Source organism: Ylistrum balloti, unplaced genomic scaffold (assembly GCF_031769215.1).
Source record: "Ylistrum balloti isolate Yb309-2 unplaced genomic scaffold, AGI_CSIRO_Ybal_v1 Utg369796, whole genome shotgun sequence".
Classification (NCBI taxonomy): Eukaryota; Metazoa; Mollusca; class Bivalvia; order Pectinida; family Pectinidae; genus Ylistrum; species Ylistrum balloti.
The window spans coordinates 951,055-965,282 of record NW_026781976.1 but is presented as its reverse complement, the minus strand read 5'-3'; the positions used below and the strand labels follow the sequence as shown (position 1 = coordinate 965,282).

At 35.8% G+C, this 14,228-nt stretch overlaps 1 protein-coding gene across 3 annotated transcripts in view; it reads left to right on the top strand.

Annotated features, from left to right (window-relative positions):
• LOC132544395 (ubiquitin-conjugating enzyme E2-17 kDa) overlaps nucleotides 1–12,641 on the top strand; it is a 65,268-nt gene extending 52,627 nt beyond the window's left edge. The window contains exons 6-7 of one of the 3 annotated variants that reach the window (XM_060207982.1): nucleotides 9,363–9,512; nucleotides 10,303–12,641. In XM_060207982.1, the coding sequence (XP_060063965.1) occupies nucleotides 9,363–9,502 (140 nt within the window). In that variant the 3' untranslated portion in view covers nucleotides 9,503–9,512; nucleotides 10,303–12,641. Of the gene's footprint in view, nucleotides 1–58; nucleotides 1,702–9,362; nucleotides 9,513–10,302 lie in introns of those variants that run through there. The other 2 variants (XM_060207979.1, XM_060207978.1) reach the window with 2 other exon arrangements.
• Nucleotides 12,642–14,228: the final 1,587 nt, after the last annotated feature.

Sequence of the window (14,228 nt, the reverse complement as noted above, 5' to 3'; positions counted from 1 at the left end):
GCATCAGTAATTCAGGTTAATCCTGCGGACAGACTAAATGTTGACATCAGTAATTAAGGTTAATCCTGCAGATAGACAAAATGTTGACATCAGTAATTCAGGTTGATACTGCGGACAGACAAAATGTTGACGTCAGTAATTCAGGTTAATCCTGCAGACAGACAAAATGTTGACATCAGTAATTCAAGTTAATCCTGCGGACAGGCAAAATGTTGACATCAATAATTCAGGTTAATCCTGCGGACAGACAAAATGTTGACATCAGTAATTCAGGTTAATCCTGTGAACAGACAAAATGTTGACATCAGTAAATCAGGTTACTGTTGTGAACAGATAAAACATAGACCAATGGTAATTCAGGTTAATCCTGTGGACAAATAAAACGTAGACCATCAGTAATTCGGATTAAATTAGCTGGTGCTGGCTTGTGAGCAAGGGACGATGCTGAAGTGAATGTTTGTTACACATAATCAACTGTTGTACAGAATATTAGTGCTTGTTAGTATATGCTAGATGTATACGTATTCATAGTTATAGTCCTATGTTTAAATGCTTTTCTGTATCACACCTCTTACCCGTCAGAGTTGAGAATTTCTTGATATGTTTTATATATTATAGGTTGACAAGTTATTCTTTTGTCTTCAGTTTTTTGTGTTCTTTTGTCATATTTGTAATGCTACAGGACTGAAGGACGTTAAACTGTTTAATTTGTTGAGATATCCTGTATGAAAACTACTTTTTTTTTCACATTTTTTTTTTTTTTTTTTTTTTTCAAATCTGTAATTAATTTCACTGTGTATGTACTTTTTCACTGTCATGTACCATGGTATGTTGGGAAGCTCCTGCGGTTCAAATATAAAATCCAAGAATTATCTTTTCTAAAGAAACATATTTGTCTCTGTGTCAAGAGCTATTCTAATACTGACCCAGGTGAAAAGAAAGTTTCAAACCTTTACTTATACAATGGTTGTTTTGCTATTTAGATCATCTGGTCTGAAGGACAGGTGAGCTTATGCCCTGGCATTGCGTCTGTTGTCAGTGTGGCGTTGGGGTGTCTGTCAACTTTTTACTAAAAAATGCTACTAGTCATGAATGTGTGAACAGATTTTGACTAAATTTGGTCAGAAGCGTCCAAGGGGGAAAGGGAACCAAGTTGGTGTTAATAATGGTTCTTGGCTCCCAGGTGCCTGAGGGGCGGGGAAATTTTGCAAGATCTTTAAAATCCTACTCCTTCTGAAGGAATGCATGGATATTGCACAGATTTCCTCCTTCTCCTGGGGGAATACATGGATTAAGCCCAAATTTGGTTGAAGGGGATTCAATCTTGTATAAACAGTGGATTCAGGGCCCCTTTGGGTGGGAGAGGTGGGGCCAAATTGCAGAAATGTAACTTCTTAAAAATCCTTCTCCCATGCAAGATATTGTCCAAATATGTCTGAAGCAAGTTTTGAGAATAGTGAACCTGACTTCTGTTTGACCACATTCTGGGTCTAAAGAGGGTAATTAGGTCAAAAAAGATTTGTAATATTGGAAATTCTTTGCTGAATTAGCCAAGTGAGTGATGCAGGCCCCATGGGCCTTATATTGATGAAGTATGTTTTTGGTACAATTATGATTAATTTTCATCATATTGCATCAGTCTATATTCTGTTTTATGTCTGAAGGCTGCAAGTGAAAATAAAATAATCCTGAAACACAATACACATATTGTTCTGTTTGTTTTTATGTACGTATACTTAATGGTTGAAAGAAAAGAAACATCATGTCACAATATACTAGAATGATAAGGACCACCGTGTCACAATATACTCGAATGATAAGGACCACCGTGTCACAATATACTCGAATAATAAGGACCACCGTGTCACAATATACTAGAATGATAAGGACCACCGTGTCACAATACACCGTAAAAACCCACGTAATGTCCGCATCTGTGTAATGTCCGCACCCCTTTTTTGACACAAAAATCTGGGGGAAAAACCCACCTTCCATGTAATGTCCGCGGGTAAAAAATGCAAATTGAAGCTGCCGATTTCATTTCACGTACGCTAATGTCGTAATGGCCGAGAGCATGTCGCATTGTGTATAACATACAGGTACCATTCAAGAATTCACTTAATTGTTTATAACAACAGTTATTCTCCATAATGGTACTGTAAGCTTACCAGTATGACAAGTCCTCATTTCGATAAGTGGTGTTTTTTTTTGATAAGGGTTAGCCCAGCAGTGTTATAAACAGCTTGGGTCGTCTCCTCACCTCGAGTGTGAGTGAGTGACAGCGTGTGATTAGCCAATTAACGATAACTATACAGTAACATGACCCGCCCATGACCCACGGCGCCACTGACCCTACTGACACACCATCAGACGACGAGAACGCCATTTATTACAACGACCAGACAGAGGAAGACAATTCAACGCCGAGGAGTTCTTCCACAGTGACGACGACAACGACTTCTGGGGTTTCGAGAAACGCGATTAAAACAGCCTGCTATGTATTAAGACTTTCTGATAAACGATCCATAATCAATAAAACGTCTGATTATTTATTTTATTCTTGTACATGTTATTTATTGTTATTTTGTAAATAAAATGTAGAATGAAAATGTTGTGTTATTTTGTATATGCTCATGGGTATGCTTTTTCAATGGGGAAAGGGGAATAACTCTAACTTTATTCATGTGACAAAGTCAAACAAAATGGCTTCCTATTACGAAGGACGACACAATACGAACCTGTAACGAGAAAATGGAAGGAATTAACCATGGAAACTATAATAAATAATCATAAATAATCATGTTTGGTTGAGGAAACATCATAGGAAAAACCATAGAACGATAATATCAGGTATGCTTGGCCTTTAAGAACACAATTCAAGGAGATATGATATGAATTGTCGGAAGGAAAAAAGTGTCATTTCCTCTATATCTCTGTAATGTCCGCACCCCCTTTTTTGGATTGATTTTCGGTGAAAAAAAGTACGGACATTACATGGGTTTTTACGGTACTGGAATGATAAGGACCACCGTGTCACAATATACTAGAATGAAAATGACACCATGTCAGTATACTAGAATGAAAATGACCCTTTCACAATATTATAGAATGATAAGGACACTATGTTACAATATACTAGAATGGAAATGACACTATGTTACAATATAGTGGAATGATAAGGACACCGTGTCACAATATACTTGAATGATAAGGACACCATGTCACAATATACTGGAATGATAAGGACCACCATGTCACAATATACTAGAATGATAAGGACCACCGTGTCACAATATACTAGAATGATAAGGACCACCGTGTCACAATATACTAGAATGATAAGGACACCATGTCACAATATACTTGAATGATAAGGACCACCGTGTCACAATATACTAGAATGATAAGGACACCATGTCACAATATACTAGAATGATAAGGACCACCGTGTCACAATATACTAGAATGATAAGGACCACCATGTCACAATATACTAGAATGATAAGGACCACCGTGTCACAATATACTCGAATGATAAGGACCACCGTGTCACAATATACTTGAATGATAAGGACCACTATGTCACAATATACTTGAATGATAAGGACACCATGTCACAATATACTTGAATGATAAGGACCACCGTGTCACAATATACTAGAATGATAAGGACACTATGTCACAATATACTAGAATGATAAGGACACCATGTCACAATATACTTGAATGATAAGGACCACCATGTCACAATATACTAGAATGAAAAGGACCACCGTGTCACAATATACTCGAATGATAAGGACCACCGTGTCACAATATACTCGAATGATAAGGACCACCATTTCACAATATAGCAGAATGATAAGGACCACCATTTCACAATATATTAGAATGATAAGGACACCATGTCACAATATAGTAGAATGATAAGGACACCATGTCAAAAATTAGGTAAATCTTTAAAAATCTTCTTCTCATGAACCAACAGTCAGATTAAGCCAATATGGCATGGTCTACAAAGTTTGCGAATGAAAAAAAAAATCGGGTCAAAAATTCAACTTTGACCAGTTTCAACCAAATTTGGTAGAAAGCATCTCTTAGTGAAGGACATAAGAAATTATGTTGAAAAAAGTGATTATGTCCCCTCTGGGGCCCATAAGGGATGTAAAAGGAGCCATATGTAAAAACCTTCTTTAAATGACTTCTTCTCAAGAACCATTGGATGGATTTTGACCAAACTTATCACAAAGCATCCCCATGGGAAGCCGCTTCAAGTTTGCGAAGAAAAAGGGTGTGGCCCTAATAGGGGCCCCAGGACTGGGGAAAAGGGGAAACTTGATACGAATGTTCTACACAAGGTCCTGGCAAGTGTTTTAACTTTTTGGGGTGATTCAAAATCCAAGATCCAAGACATTATGGACTTCCTCTCAAAAACCATTGGGTGGGTCATGTTCAAACTTGGTACTGGTGTTTTACACATGGTCCTGCACAAGTGTTGTTACATTTTTGCAACATTTTAAAATCCCCAGAATATTGACATATATTCCTCAGGTGACCGTTAAGGTCCCTTGGGCCTCTTGTTAGTGTATATATACTGTCAGCTTGCAGACAAATTTCATTCATGTTGATGTTAAAGAGCTTGAGAAATCAACTCAGATTTTTTTCCAATTATGTTTTGACACTCTCTAGATTTTTATTGGTCTCATTCGATGTTTTGCTGAAAGGTTACTTTACATTAACATTTAAAACTCTTCACCTCAGTTTGCACCATCAGGCTTTGGAGTATTTATATTAAACACAACAGTGATTCCCTCATGTTACCCCTGTTACCTCTTCATAGACACCACTTGTTAGCTTATCTCAGCTAATTGAGGTGCCTTTTGTTGAGTCAACTCAAAACTAGGATAAAACTTGAACGGTACTTGTTGCCAGTGTTTGTTCAAAAGACTCTTAAAAATGTTTAGGGTAGAGGCTTCTATTACAGTGTTTGATAGAGAATTCCAAAGATCCACTACCCGTCGACTAATAGTCCCTCTAGTGACATTTGTCCTGCTATGCTTCTTGAAAAGTTTTTTTACTATTACCTCTAGTAGAGGCTGTGGACATAGTAAATAGTTTGTCTTTGTCAAGTTTGTCAATGTTGTTTAGGATTTTATATACCTCAATCATATCGTTTCTTTTAAGTTCTCTATGGAGTGTACTCTCTTAGTGACCCTGTGCTGAACATCCTCTATTACAATCTGATCTTTTACTAAGACAGGTGACTATACCTGAGTAGCATACTCTAGATTGGGGCGTATTAAACTTTTGTACACGTTTAAAAACATAGTAATGTCCATGAAGACAAAAGTTCGAAAGATTAATCCAGCAACATGATTCCCTTTGTTAACTGTTTGACTCACATGTTCACTAAATTTTAATGTGTGGTCAAACACTTCACCTAAATCTTTTTCTGTTAATTTTTTGTTTCTTAGATGGAAAATAATATTTTGTGTTCTGATCAATGTTGCCGATGTTTAGGTGTTTGCATTTCTTTGTGTTCAAAGACATTTTCCAGTCTATTGTCCACTTGATAATGTTGTCAATGTCTGATTGGAGTTCTTGTGATTCAGATGGGTTAATGTTGCTTTTGAAAAGTTGGAGTCATCGGCAAACAATTTCATAGTGCTGTGTGTGTTATGTCAGGGAGGTCATTGATATAGATCAGAAATAGAACAGGACCAAGGACACTGCCTTGGGGTACACTGCTTGTCACATCAACTAGACCAGACTTCTTGCCGTTGATAGCTACTTGTTGTTAGTAAGAAAGTCTTCAATCCACCTCAAAGCTTTTCCAATGATGCCGTAGGCTTCTAATTTTTTCAAGAGGCATTTATGGGGCACTTTATCAGAAGCTTTGCTGAAATCCAAATAAATTGTATCAATATTTTCTCTGTTGTCAATGGCTTCTGACCAACGTTCTATAACTTCCCTGACCTGAAGCCATGTTGGTGTTCAGAAAATAATTCATTTTTGTCCACTTGTTCTACAATTTCGTCTCGCACTATCCTCTGTAATATTTTGCCTGGAACTTATGTTAAACTGATAGGGCAATAGTATTCAACTTTGTTATGGTTTCCACTTTTAAATAAAAAAAAATTGGCAACACGCCAGTCACTCGTCCAATGATTTCCTGAATAACATTTCTAATGGTTTGGAAATTTCGTCAGCTGTTTCAATGATGAATTTTGTCTGGAAAATGTCTGGACCTGGGGATTTGTTTGGCTTTAGTTTCTTTATAGCTTTTAAAATTATGTTGTGATTGACTTCAATATCTAAAAGTTAAGTTTGGTACGGTCTGTGAGGAAAGTTTGGTGCTTCATCGGTGTCAGGAGGATTGAAGATTGTTCCAAAGTAGTTGTTCAGTTCATTGGCGGTTTCCCAGATATTATTAGTTTTACTACACGTTTCCACGTTGGTTACAGACATACCTGTTCATGTTTTTTCTCGAACATATTTCCAGAAGAGTTTACTGTTTTCTTTAATGTTATGAGCCAATTTCTTCTCGTATGTGTAGTGGGGATGTCAGATTTGGTGTGTAGCAGCATTTCTAGCTCTCTGGTAAGCTCCGAAATTACGTTCAGTTTTGCAGTGCAGATAACGAATCCACTTGCGCCTCTTGCAGCAAATCAACTGCTTGGCCTCTGTATCAAGATGTGATTTCCATCATACACGATTTTGGGTTGCCTTGTTCACAGGTATTTTATCATCTACTAGTTTGGTTAAGGTTTCAACAAGGACACTCCAAGACTGGTTTAATGTCATGTCGCCATCTTGTAGAGTATTCTGCCAGTTGATGGATTTAAGTTCCTCATTAATGGCATCATAGTTACCTTTGTAATAGTTTCTCCTTTCTGGCTTGTTTGGTGTCCATTCATGTGAAATACACAATTTAAAACCAAGTAAAATATGGTCACTTCTTCCTAAGCTAGGTAAGTAGTCCTCTTCTTCAATCATTCCATCCTCATTACTAAAAACTAAGTCAAGGACTGAGGGATTCTTACCTTCCCTGTATCGTGTTGGACTCTGTATATGTTGGTAAAGAAAGGTGTCTTGGATACATTCCAGAAAAAGCGTTGCCTTGTGTGTTTCAGAAACACTTGTGGTCCATTCAGACCAATCAATTTCTGGAAAGTTGAAATCCCCAGTAATCAGGAGGTAGCTGGCATTCCTAGATCAGATTTCCCTCAAAAGACTAACTAGTTGTATAAAATGTTCTTGTGTGCTATTAGGACTACTGTAGATGTTAGCCACAAGAAGCTTATTTCCGTTATTTAGTCTTAGCTCTACGGACAGATGTTCATTAAATGTTGTGGTATATGTCACCTTTTCCACTGTTAGATGTTCGACAGTGTAAATAGCTACTCCACGTTCATTATCCTTGTTAATAAAACATTTAAAGCCTGGTATATTATAAAAGCTTATATCCAGTGATATGATTTGTTCTGTGGGTGAATTTCAGTTAACAATATCATGCTTGGGGATTTCTCTATCACAAGTGTTTTAAGTTCTTCTAACTTGTTTGTGGTCAGGACATCCACATTTGAATAAAAAATGAGGAGGTTGCTAAGAGAATCATTATTTACAGATGTAAAACTTATGTCCTATTTTGATTTATCTCCATGGGTCCCAGCAAAGAGTTGCAGGTTTGGGACACCGCTAAATATTGTCTGATCGGGATCATAATTGTCGAGCGTTTCCATATCATAGTACTGTGATTCTGAATGTCGATTCCTGTGTACGAGATGTCTAGAAGCTCCAATAGTACTAAATAATGGGGTACTTGACAAGGAGGATGTTGTATTCATTGTGTGTACAGAATTGTTATCAAAGTCTCCGTAATGTTCCTTGGTTGCTGATTGGCTGCTATCGGAAGTTGGTTTTTCTTGCTCCTCTTACCTTGAGCTCTTCTTGTTGTGGCTTTGTTAAGTCACGTTTTATAGCTACTTTCTGGAGACGAGTGGGACATTTCTTAGCAATGTTGGTCACATTTTTGAGGATTTATTTCATTTGTTGTTTATTGCTTAGTACGACTTTAACAGGACGAATTTTGGCTTCAGCGTATCTACTAATTCTAAAATGTGTTATAATATAAGTTGGGTACATCAAGTTTTGTTGTTATCAGTCTGATGTCCTCTTCATCTTCCATTTGCTTTTGCTTGCCATCACCATTGATTTTTTCATGTATGTTGAATATGACAATGTTTGTGTTTCTCCTCCTTCGATCATCAAGTTCTCTTACTCTTTCAACTATAACTTTTTCTATACCTTCCTTGATTTCTTCCACAGCTGTTACATGTACTTCCTTGATGTCTTTCGATAGCTTTTCTAACTTATCATCACGATCTGATGTAAGATTTTCTACTTTAACATCCAGCTTCTGTGTTTTCCTTTCAAGATTAGCAAGTCTTTTATTGTTGGTATGTTTGACATCTGAGAGAGTTGAACTGATGTTTTCCAGTGTGAGTAGAATATTTCTACAAGAGAGGCATGTCCATCTGAAGCCCGACAGTTCACCATCAGCTAGTAAATTGACAATATCTTCCTTCACATTAGCACAGGCAGGACAGAAATTCAAATGACAACCATTGCATGCTATGAACAATCTGGAAACAAGTTCCCCATCGCATCTTGAGCGAACATCATCTGACAGAGCCTTTTTCTTCTTATGAGTATGCTGATCTGCCATTGCAATTCAATCTTTAGGACCAATGACAGTGAACAGGAAAACGATGAAGGATAGGAGCCTCCAAACTATCTAGAATACTAGCAAAGATATTTGTCACAACATGTTTCTTGTAAATACTATAGACAATACTACTCCGCCAGATTGGCTCCTGTGTTATAAAGTGCAGCTGATTTTGTACATGAACCACGACTCGCAACTTATATATATGAATATATGAAAGAGTGGGAATCGGAGCTTTTTCAGATTGTGTGATTTGGTGAAAATACACGAAACACTGATGTTACTTATTTCAAAAAGACATTTGTACCATTAGTTAAACAGAATGTTGGCACACTATAAATTTGAAAAGAGATACAGAATTTTATACATGTATATGTAATTTGTGATAATGTATATTTGGTATTTTAGCAAATACAACGATTTTGTTGTTTCTTCTCTGGACAAAACTGACAAACGTTGATGTGCAAAATATTTTGGAATTCACAGTGGCATGCACTTCACATGTATCGAGCAAGTACATTATTTTTGCCACTTATTGCAAAATTACACTGCAGCCAATAAGGAAACTATAAATCCTTGATGTTTAGTTATAGTTTATTGATGTAACACTACTCCTATTTTGATTTTATTACAGTGCTGCTGTCCGTGTGTTCTTTACTTTGTGACCCAAATCCAGATGATCCACTAGTTCCTGAAATTGCGAGGGTATTCAAGACAGACAGGGAAAAATACAATTGTAATGCCAAGGAGTGGACGAAAAAATACGCTCAATAACAATGGAAAGGTAGTCTTGTTTTCTTTATCTCTTAATAAATCAACATATCTCCATTAATATGGTGTATGGTATTCTCACACGATTTCTGTTTTATTCTGGGAATGTATCTATGTAATAGTTTTTTGTAATACTTGCTGTAAAATAAGGGTCGTGATTGCTCAGTTAAATCTTTGTAACCTCAGGTGAAGATAGAGGTGAGTGTTTTGACACTCCCTACTAGTCACAATTGGTATTTCTCAGAAACAGGCTGGTCTGTGCTGACATGATAACATCCATGGGCAAGACACTAAACTCTTATTCCATTTGTTGATCATTGAGGAAGCAACCAGCTTCTACAAGGCGGCCCCAACCTCAAAGTTACCCTGGCTGTTCCAAGAGTGTTAAACCCTGTAAATAAACAACCCTTATTTGATATAGCGCATGGTGACATCAGGGTTAGATAATGAAATGATGTCACAATAGCTATATAAGATATAGAACAGAGAAGATTAAAATGTGATGTTGAAAAATGTTTTTTGCAACAATTACTAAAATAATTGGTTATGTGATGAAAAGGATATGAAATTTGTTTCTATTTCAGATATGAAGTTGTAAAAATCACCAAAAAAAATTGATTTTATCAAGCCTATGAAATGTTTTCAAGACTTGTTCCATAAATAATGTATTTAATTATGTGTTGTAAAGGTATTACTTTTTCAAAATTGGTTTAAGAACTACCTCATCCTTACAGCGGTTTACAAACTGCCCAATTAGAACTGATATTGTCCATTTGTAACAAAACTTTTGCTTTCATTTGCAGTTTGTGTCTAAAGTGTGATTATTTGCGATCTACCAAGGTGGTCAAGGCACAAAGAATGGGAAGGACTCAAAAGTTGTACAATTTGATAGAGGAACTTTGATGGCTGCAGGTGGAACCAAAATATTGATACAAACCTTTCATAATTCCGTTTTGTCATTTTGAATTGATTTGATGCACTGCAGTATATTATATGATGTGATACCAATATCATATTAAAAAGACAATATTGTCATATGTTTCACTGACTGTGAATCGACTTACTTTAAGAATGTACCGCCAGGTAAGCTACACAGTGACATATATAGATAGGTTGAGTACTAAACTTGTCACTTGGAAGTGTGATGTCGGGTGATCACATGAAGAAAACATTGTGGTTATTGTGCTGCCATGTGATTATCCACCAAAACACTCTTTAATACTGTAGTCAAAAATATGTTGTTTACTAAAACCCACAGTCAGATATTTGATGCTGATCTTCAAACACCTACAACAAGCTGAATACACAGGTTGTCTAAAATCCACAATAAACGGGAGTATAGTTAGTTGGTAAATGACAAGTATCTTACACCACAGTAAGATATTCAACCAGGGAAAGTAGATGAACAATAATGAATGGTAAATCAAATTATCATCAACTATTTACCTTTCATACTAGATTAATTGAGATTCAAACCAGCAAATTTCAGAAATAGATACAGATTTTGTTGCATCGTTGTCATTGCCATGGAGTCGCTAAGGAATAAGACAGTGGCCTAAAATAATGTCAAGGTCACTGCCGTGTGATAGTGGAAATTAGGTTGCTGACCAATCCGAATCCTTCAAGTTATACAGGGGACAAAACGAGTTGGGTTTATAAGAAGGTGTATTTGATTGTCGCCATTCATTATATGATTTATAATCTGTTCACAATCTCAAACTTTATCGGGACTTGGCTCTTTGTTATGTTTTGAAGCAATTTGTCAATTTTGATGTTGAACATACTATTACATACAAAAGCATATTTGTGCTCTTTTTTTTCTTTTTCTATTTTCTTTTTTAACAAATAAGAACAAACAGGATACTGCATGAATAAGGAAGAAAAGAGTATTTACATGTGTGAAGTGTATTCTTTATTAATAGCTCATGTTATGGTGATAATTCGGAACACCAAACAAGGACTTAAAATCCTCATTTTGTCATACAGCAACAGGAAATGTAACAGTTGTGGTACATACTTGTTCCTACTCTACCTTTTTGTAATGCAGAGTTATCTGCTCTTGAGAGCAGATATTGATTATCATGTCATTAGCTTGTTTGAGAAAATCGCATCATTTTATCATGACTTTACTCTCACAAACCAATGATGTAACAATAAATATCTACTCTCAAAAGCTGATAAACCTGCATTACATGAAGACAGAACATGGCTCAATAATTTGTTTGAAGTTATTTATTTATTGTCCCAAAAAACAGCATGAATATGAAAGATATTAATCAGTTTATACCACAAATTAACCTGTATTGTAAAATTGTCATCTGATTTTTTATATTATTATTTGGACTTTGTCTGTGATTTTGCTGTATAAATCATCAGTATATTGTGTGGTGATAAAAATGGTATATCTGGCTCCTAACTGATATAAAACTTCATCTATAAAGTGAAGAAATGTTTACCAATAACTGTTTACAGAACAATTAGTGCTTGTAAATAGAAAGTGCTTGCCGAAAAAAAAAAGATTTTTTTTCCACATGATGTCTAACTGTTTCTATGGTTTTGTTAATTAGCAAATTTAGTCTGCAAGAACCTCGTAATAATGCATGCTGTCGTATCATATACCAATAAAGGGTCCCATGCCAGTTTTGAAGGCATGTCCTACAAACATTTCTTCACATTGGCTGGGACACATCTGTTATATATAAAGATACCACCTTGATGTATTTTTGAACATACCTCTTTGGATAACGAAATTTCATTAAGTAACATTTAAGTTTAATTTTGTATCCAAAAGATGTTAGTCCAAAGGTTAAGGACAGAGTTATTCATCCATACAATTATTTTTGTTGGCTAGTCATTGCCCCACTTAAACCTACTTGCACTGATCTTAAAAATCACTTTTATATTTGGTTCTCCGTTTTCTATCATGTGGGAATGGTTCTCCGTTTTCTATCATGTTGGATATCATGATGATAACACTATTTGTTTTGATTGTTTTTATTGACGGTGACTTTGGCTACGTATATGTGTTCAGTATACCATTATGAATGTCTTTGATTATTTGAATATGTAATGTAGTGCATCAGTCAGGATGTTATTTCATGTCGAAGGGAGGCAAGTGGAAGTAAAATTATCCTGAAACAGATTATATTTTTTGTTCTGTGTTTAGCCCACAAACATCCCATGTTGAAATACAGTTCTCTCACATAACCAGTAGATTGTTCAGTAAGATACTGTTCTGTAACTGTAACAACTAGATTGACACAACAAAGAACATTCTAACTGGTTCACACCTGTATACAGGCTTTTCTGATATAACAAAGAACATTCTAACTGGTTCACACCTGTATACATGCTTTTCTGATATAACAACTTTTGATTACCTACAATTGCTTCATACCTTCAACGATGTACATTGTTTACAAAGATACATATATTTGCAGTAACTATCACATTCACTGGTTCACACATGGTAAGTTGTTCACAAAAAGTTTCTTTTTGTATAAAGAGAAACAGAATATAAGCTTAGTGATATACGCTATGAAAAGGATTTGATTCACGTGAACTTTTTACATTGTAGAGTAAGATTTACAGAGCATATACACACATGTATTAACCGAGATTTTTCCTGTTATCTTGACGGTCACAAGGTAAATCTACAGTCAGATGTGTGCAGGAGTACCTGGTATATGACGAAGCTAGTTTAAAGGGTTAACAATAAGCACACGTAATCTGCCTGAGAGATAAGATCTAATAACCCTACGTAAACAAGGATGGTCATCGCGCTCCAGTTGCTCAAAAACTATCGCATGGTTAAAGTTATTTTGTTGAAAGTTAAAATTTTTAATTGTTGTCACAGGAAAAACAAGGACTTAGACATCAAAACTGACACTTAAAAATATTAATCTGATCCGTCTCTACAAACCTACATCTGTAGAATGATAAAGAATGTTCCCCTCTTTTGTTTCATTAATATTTGAAAATTTTAAATTATTGGTTAAGTCTAACCAGGCTTTAAGGAACTGGGACCTGATATTTATTGAGGAGGTTTTTCCGCACAACCAGGAAGTTAGAGATTCGTGGAAATACAGCAGTTTATATATGACGTAATTTTACCTTTTTTTATAAGCCTTACTGCCATATATTGTTTATCATTTCATCGCGATCATATACATTTTGTATACATCTATATCATGGCATTTCAGTATACCAGGAAGAACTGAACAGCATTGCTAACCAGTGACGTAAAATAGAATTTTAATTTTCTCCACAAAGAGCTTTCACGTCAGACTTAAATAGTCGTGATTCATGAATAACCTGTTGTTGTCGTTAACTTCGTTCATTGAACATCTTATAGTGTTCAAAATTTCACAATATGAAAGCGTAGGCTGCTACTTTTTTTCACGTGTTCCATTTAAAGCTAACTAACTAGCGGATGTGCCCGCCGACACCTGGGACCAAAATAACTGACTCACACACGGTCACACTATTTCCCATATATACAAACGCAAAATATCTTCTAAAATGAGTCCATGGAAAACAAACAGCCATCAAAATGTTAAAAATCAAAAGGGGGAAATATGAATACAATCCAGACGGAGAGTTATAACAATATAAATGAATGTACTAGGGACACGTTCACCACAAATTTGGCATTAGAAAACATGAAACTCGAGTGATGCGTGACAGTGACTCTAGGGTAGAACTCGTCAGACACTCTAGACTAGAAATC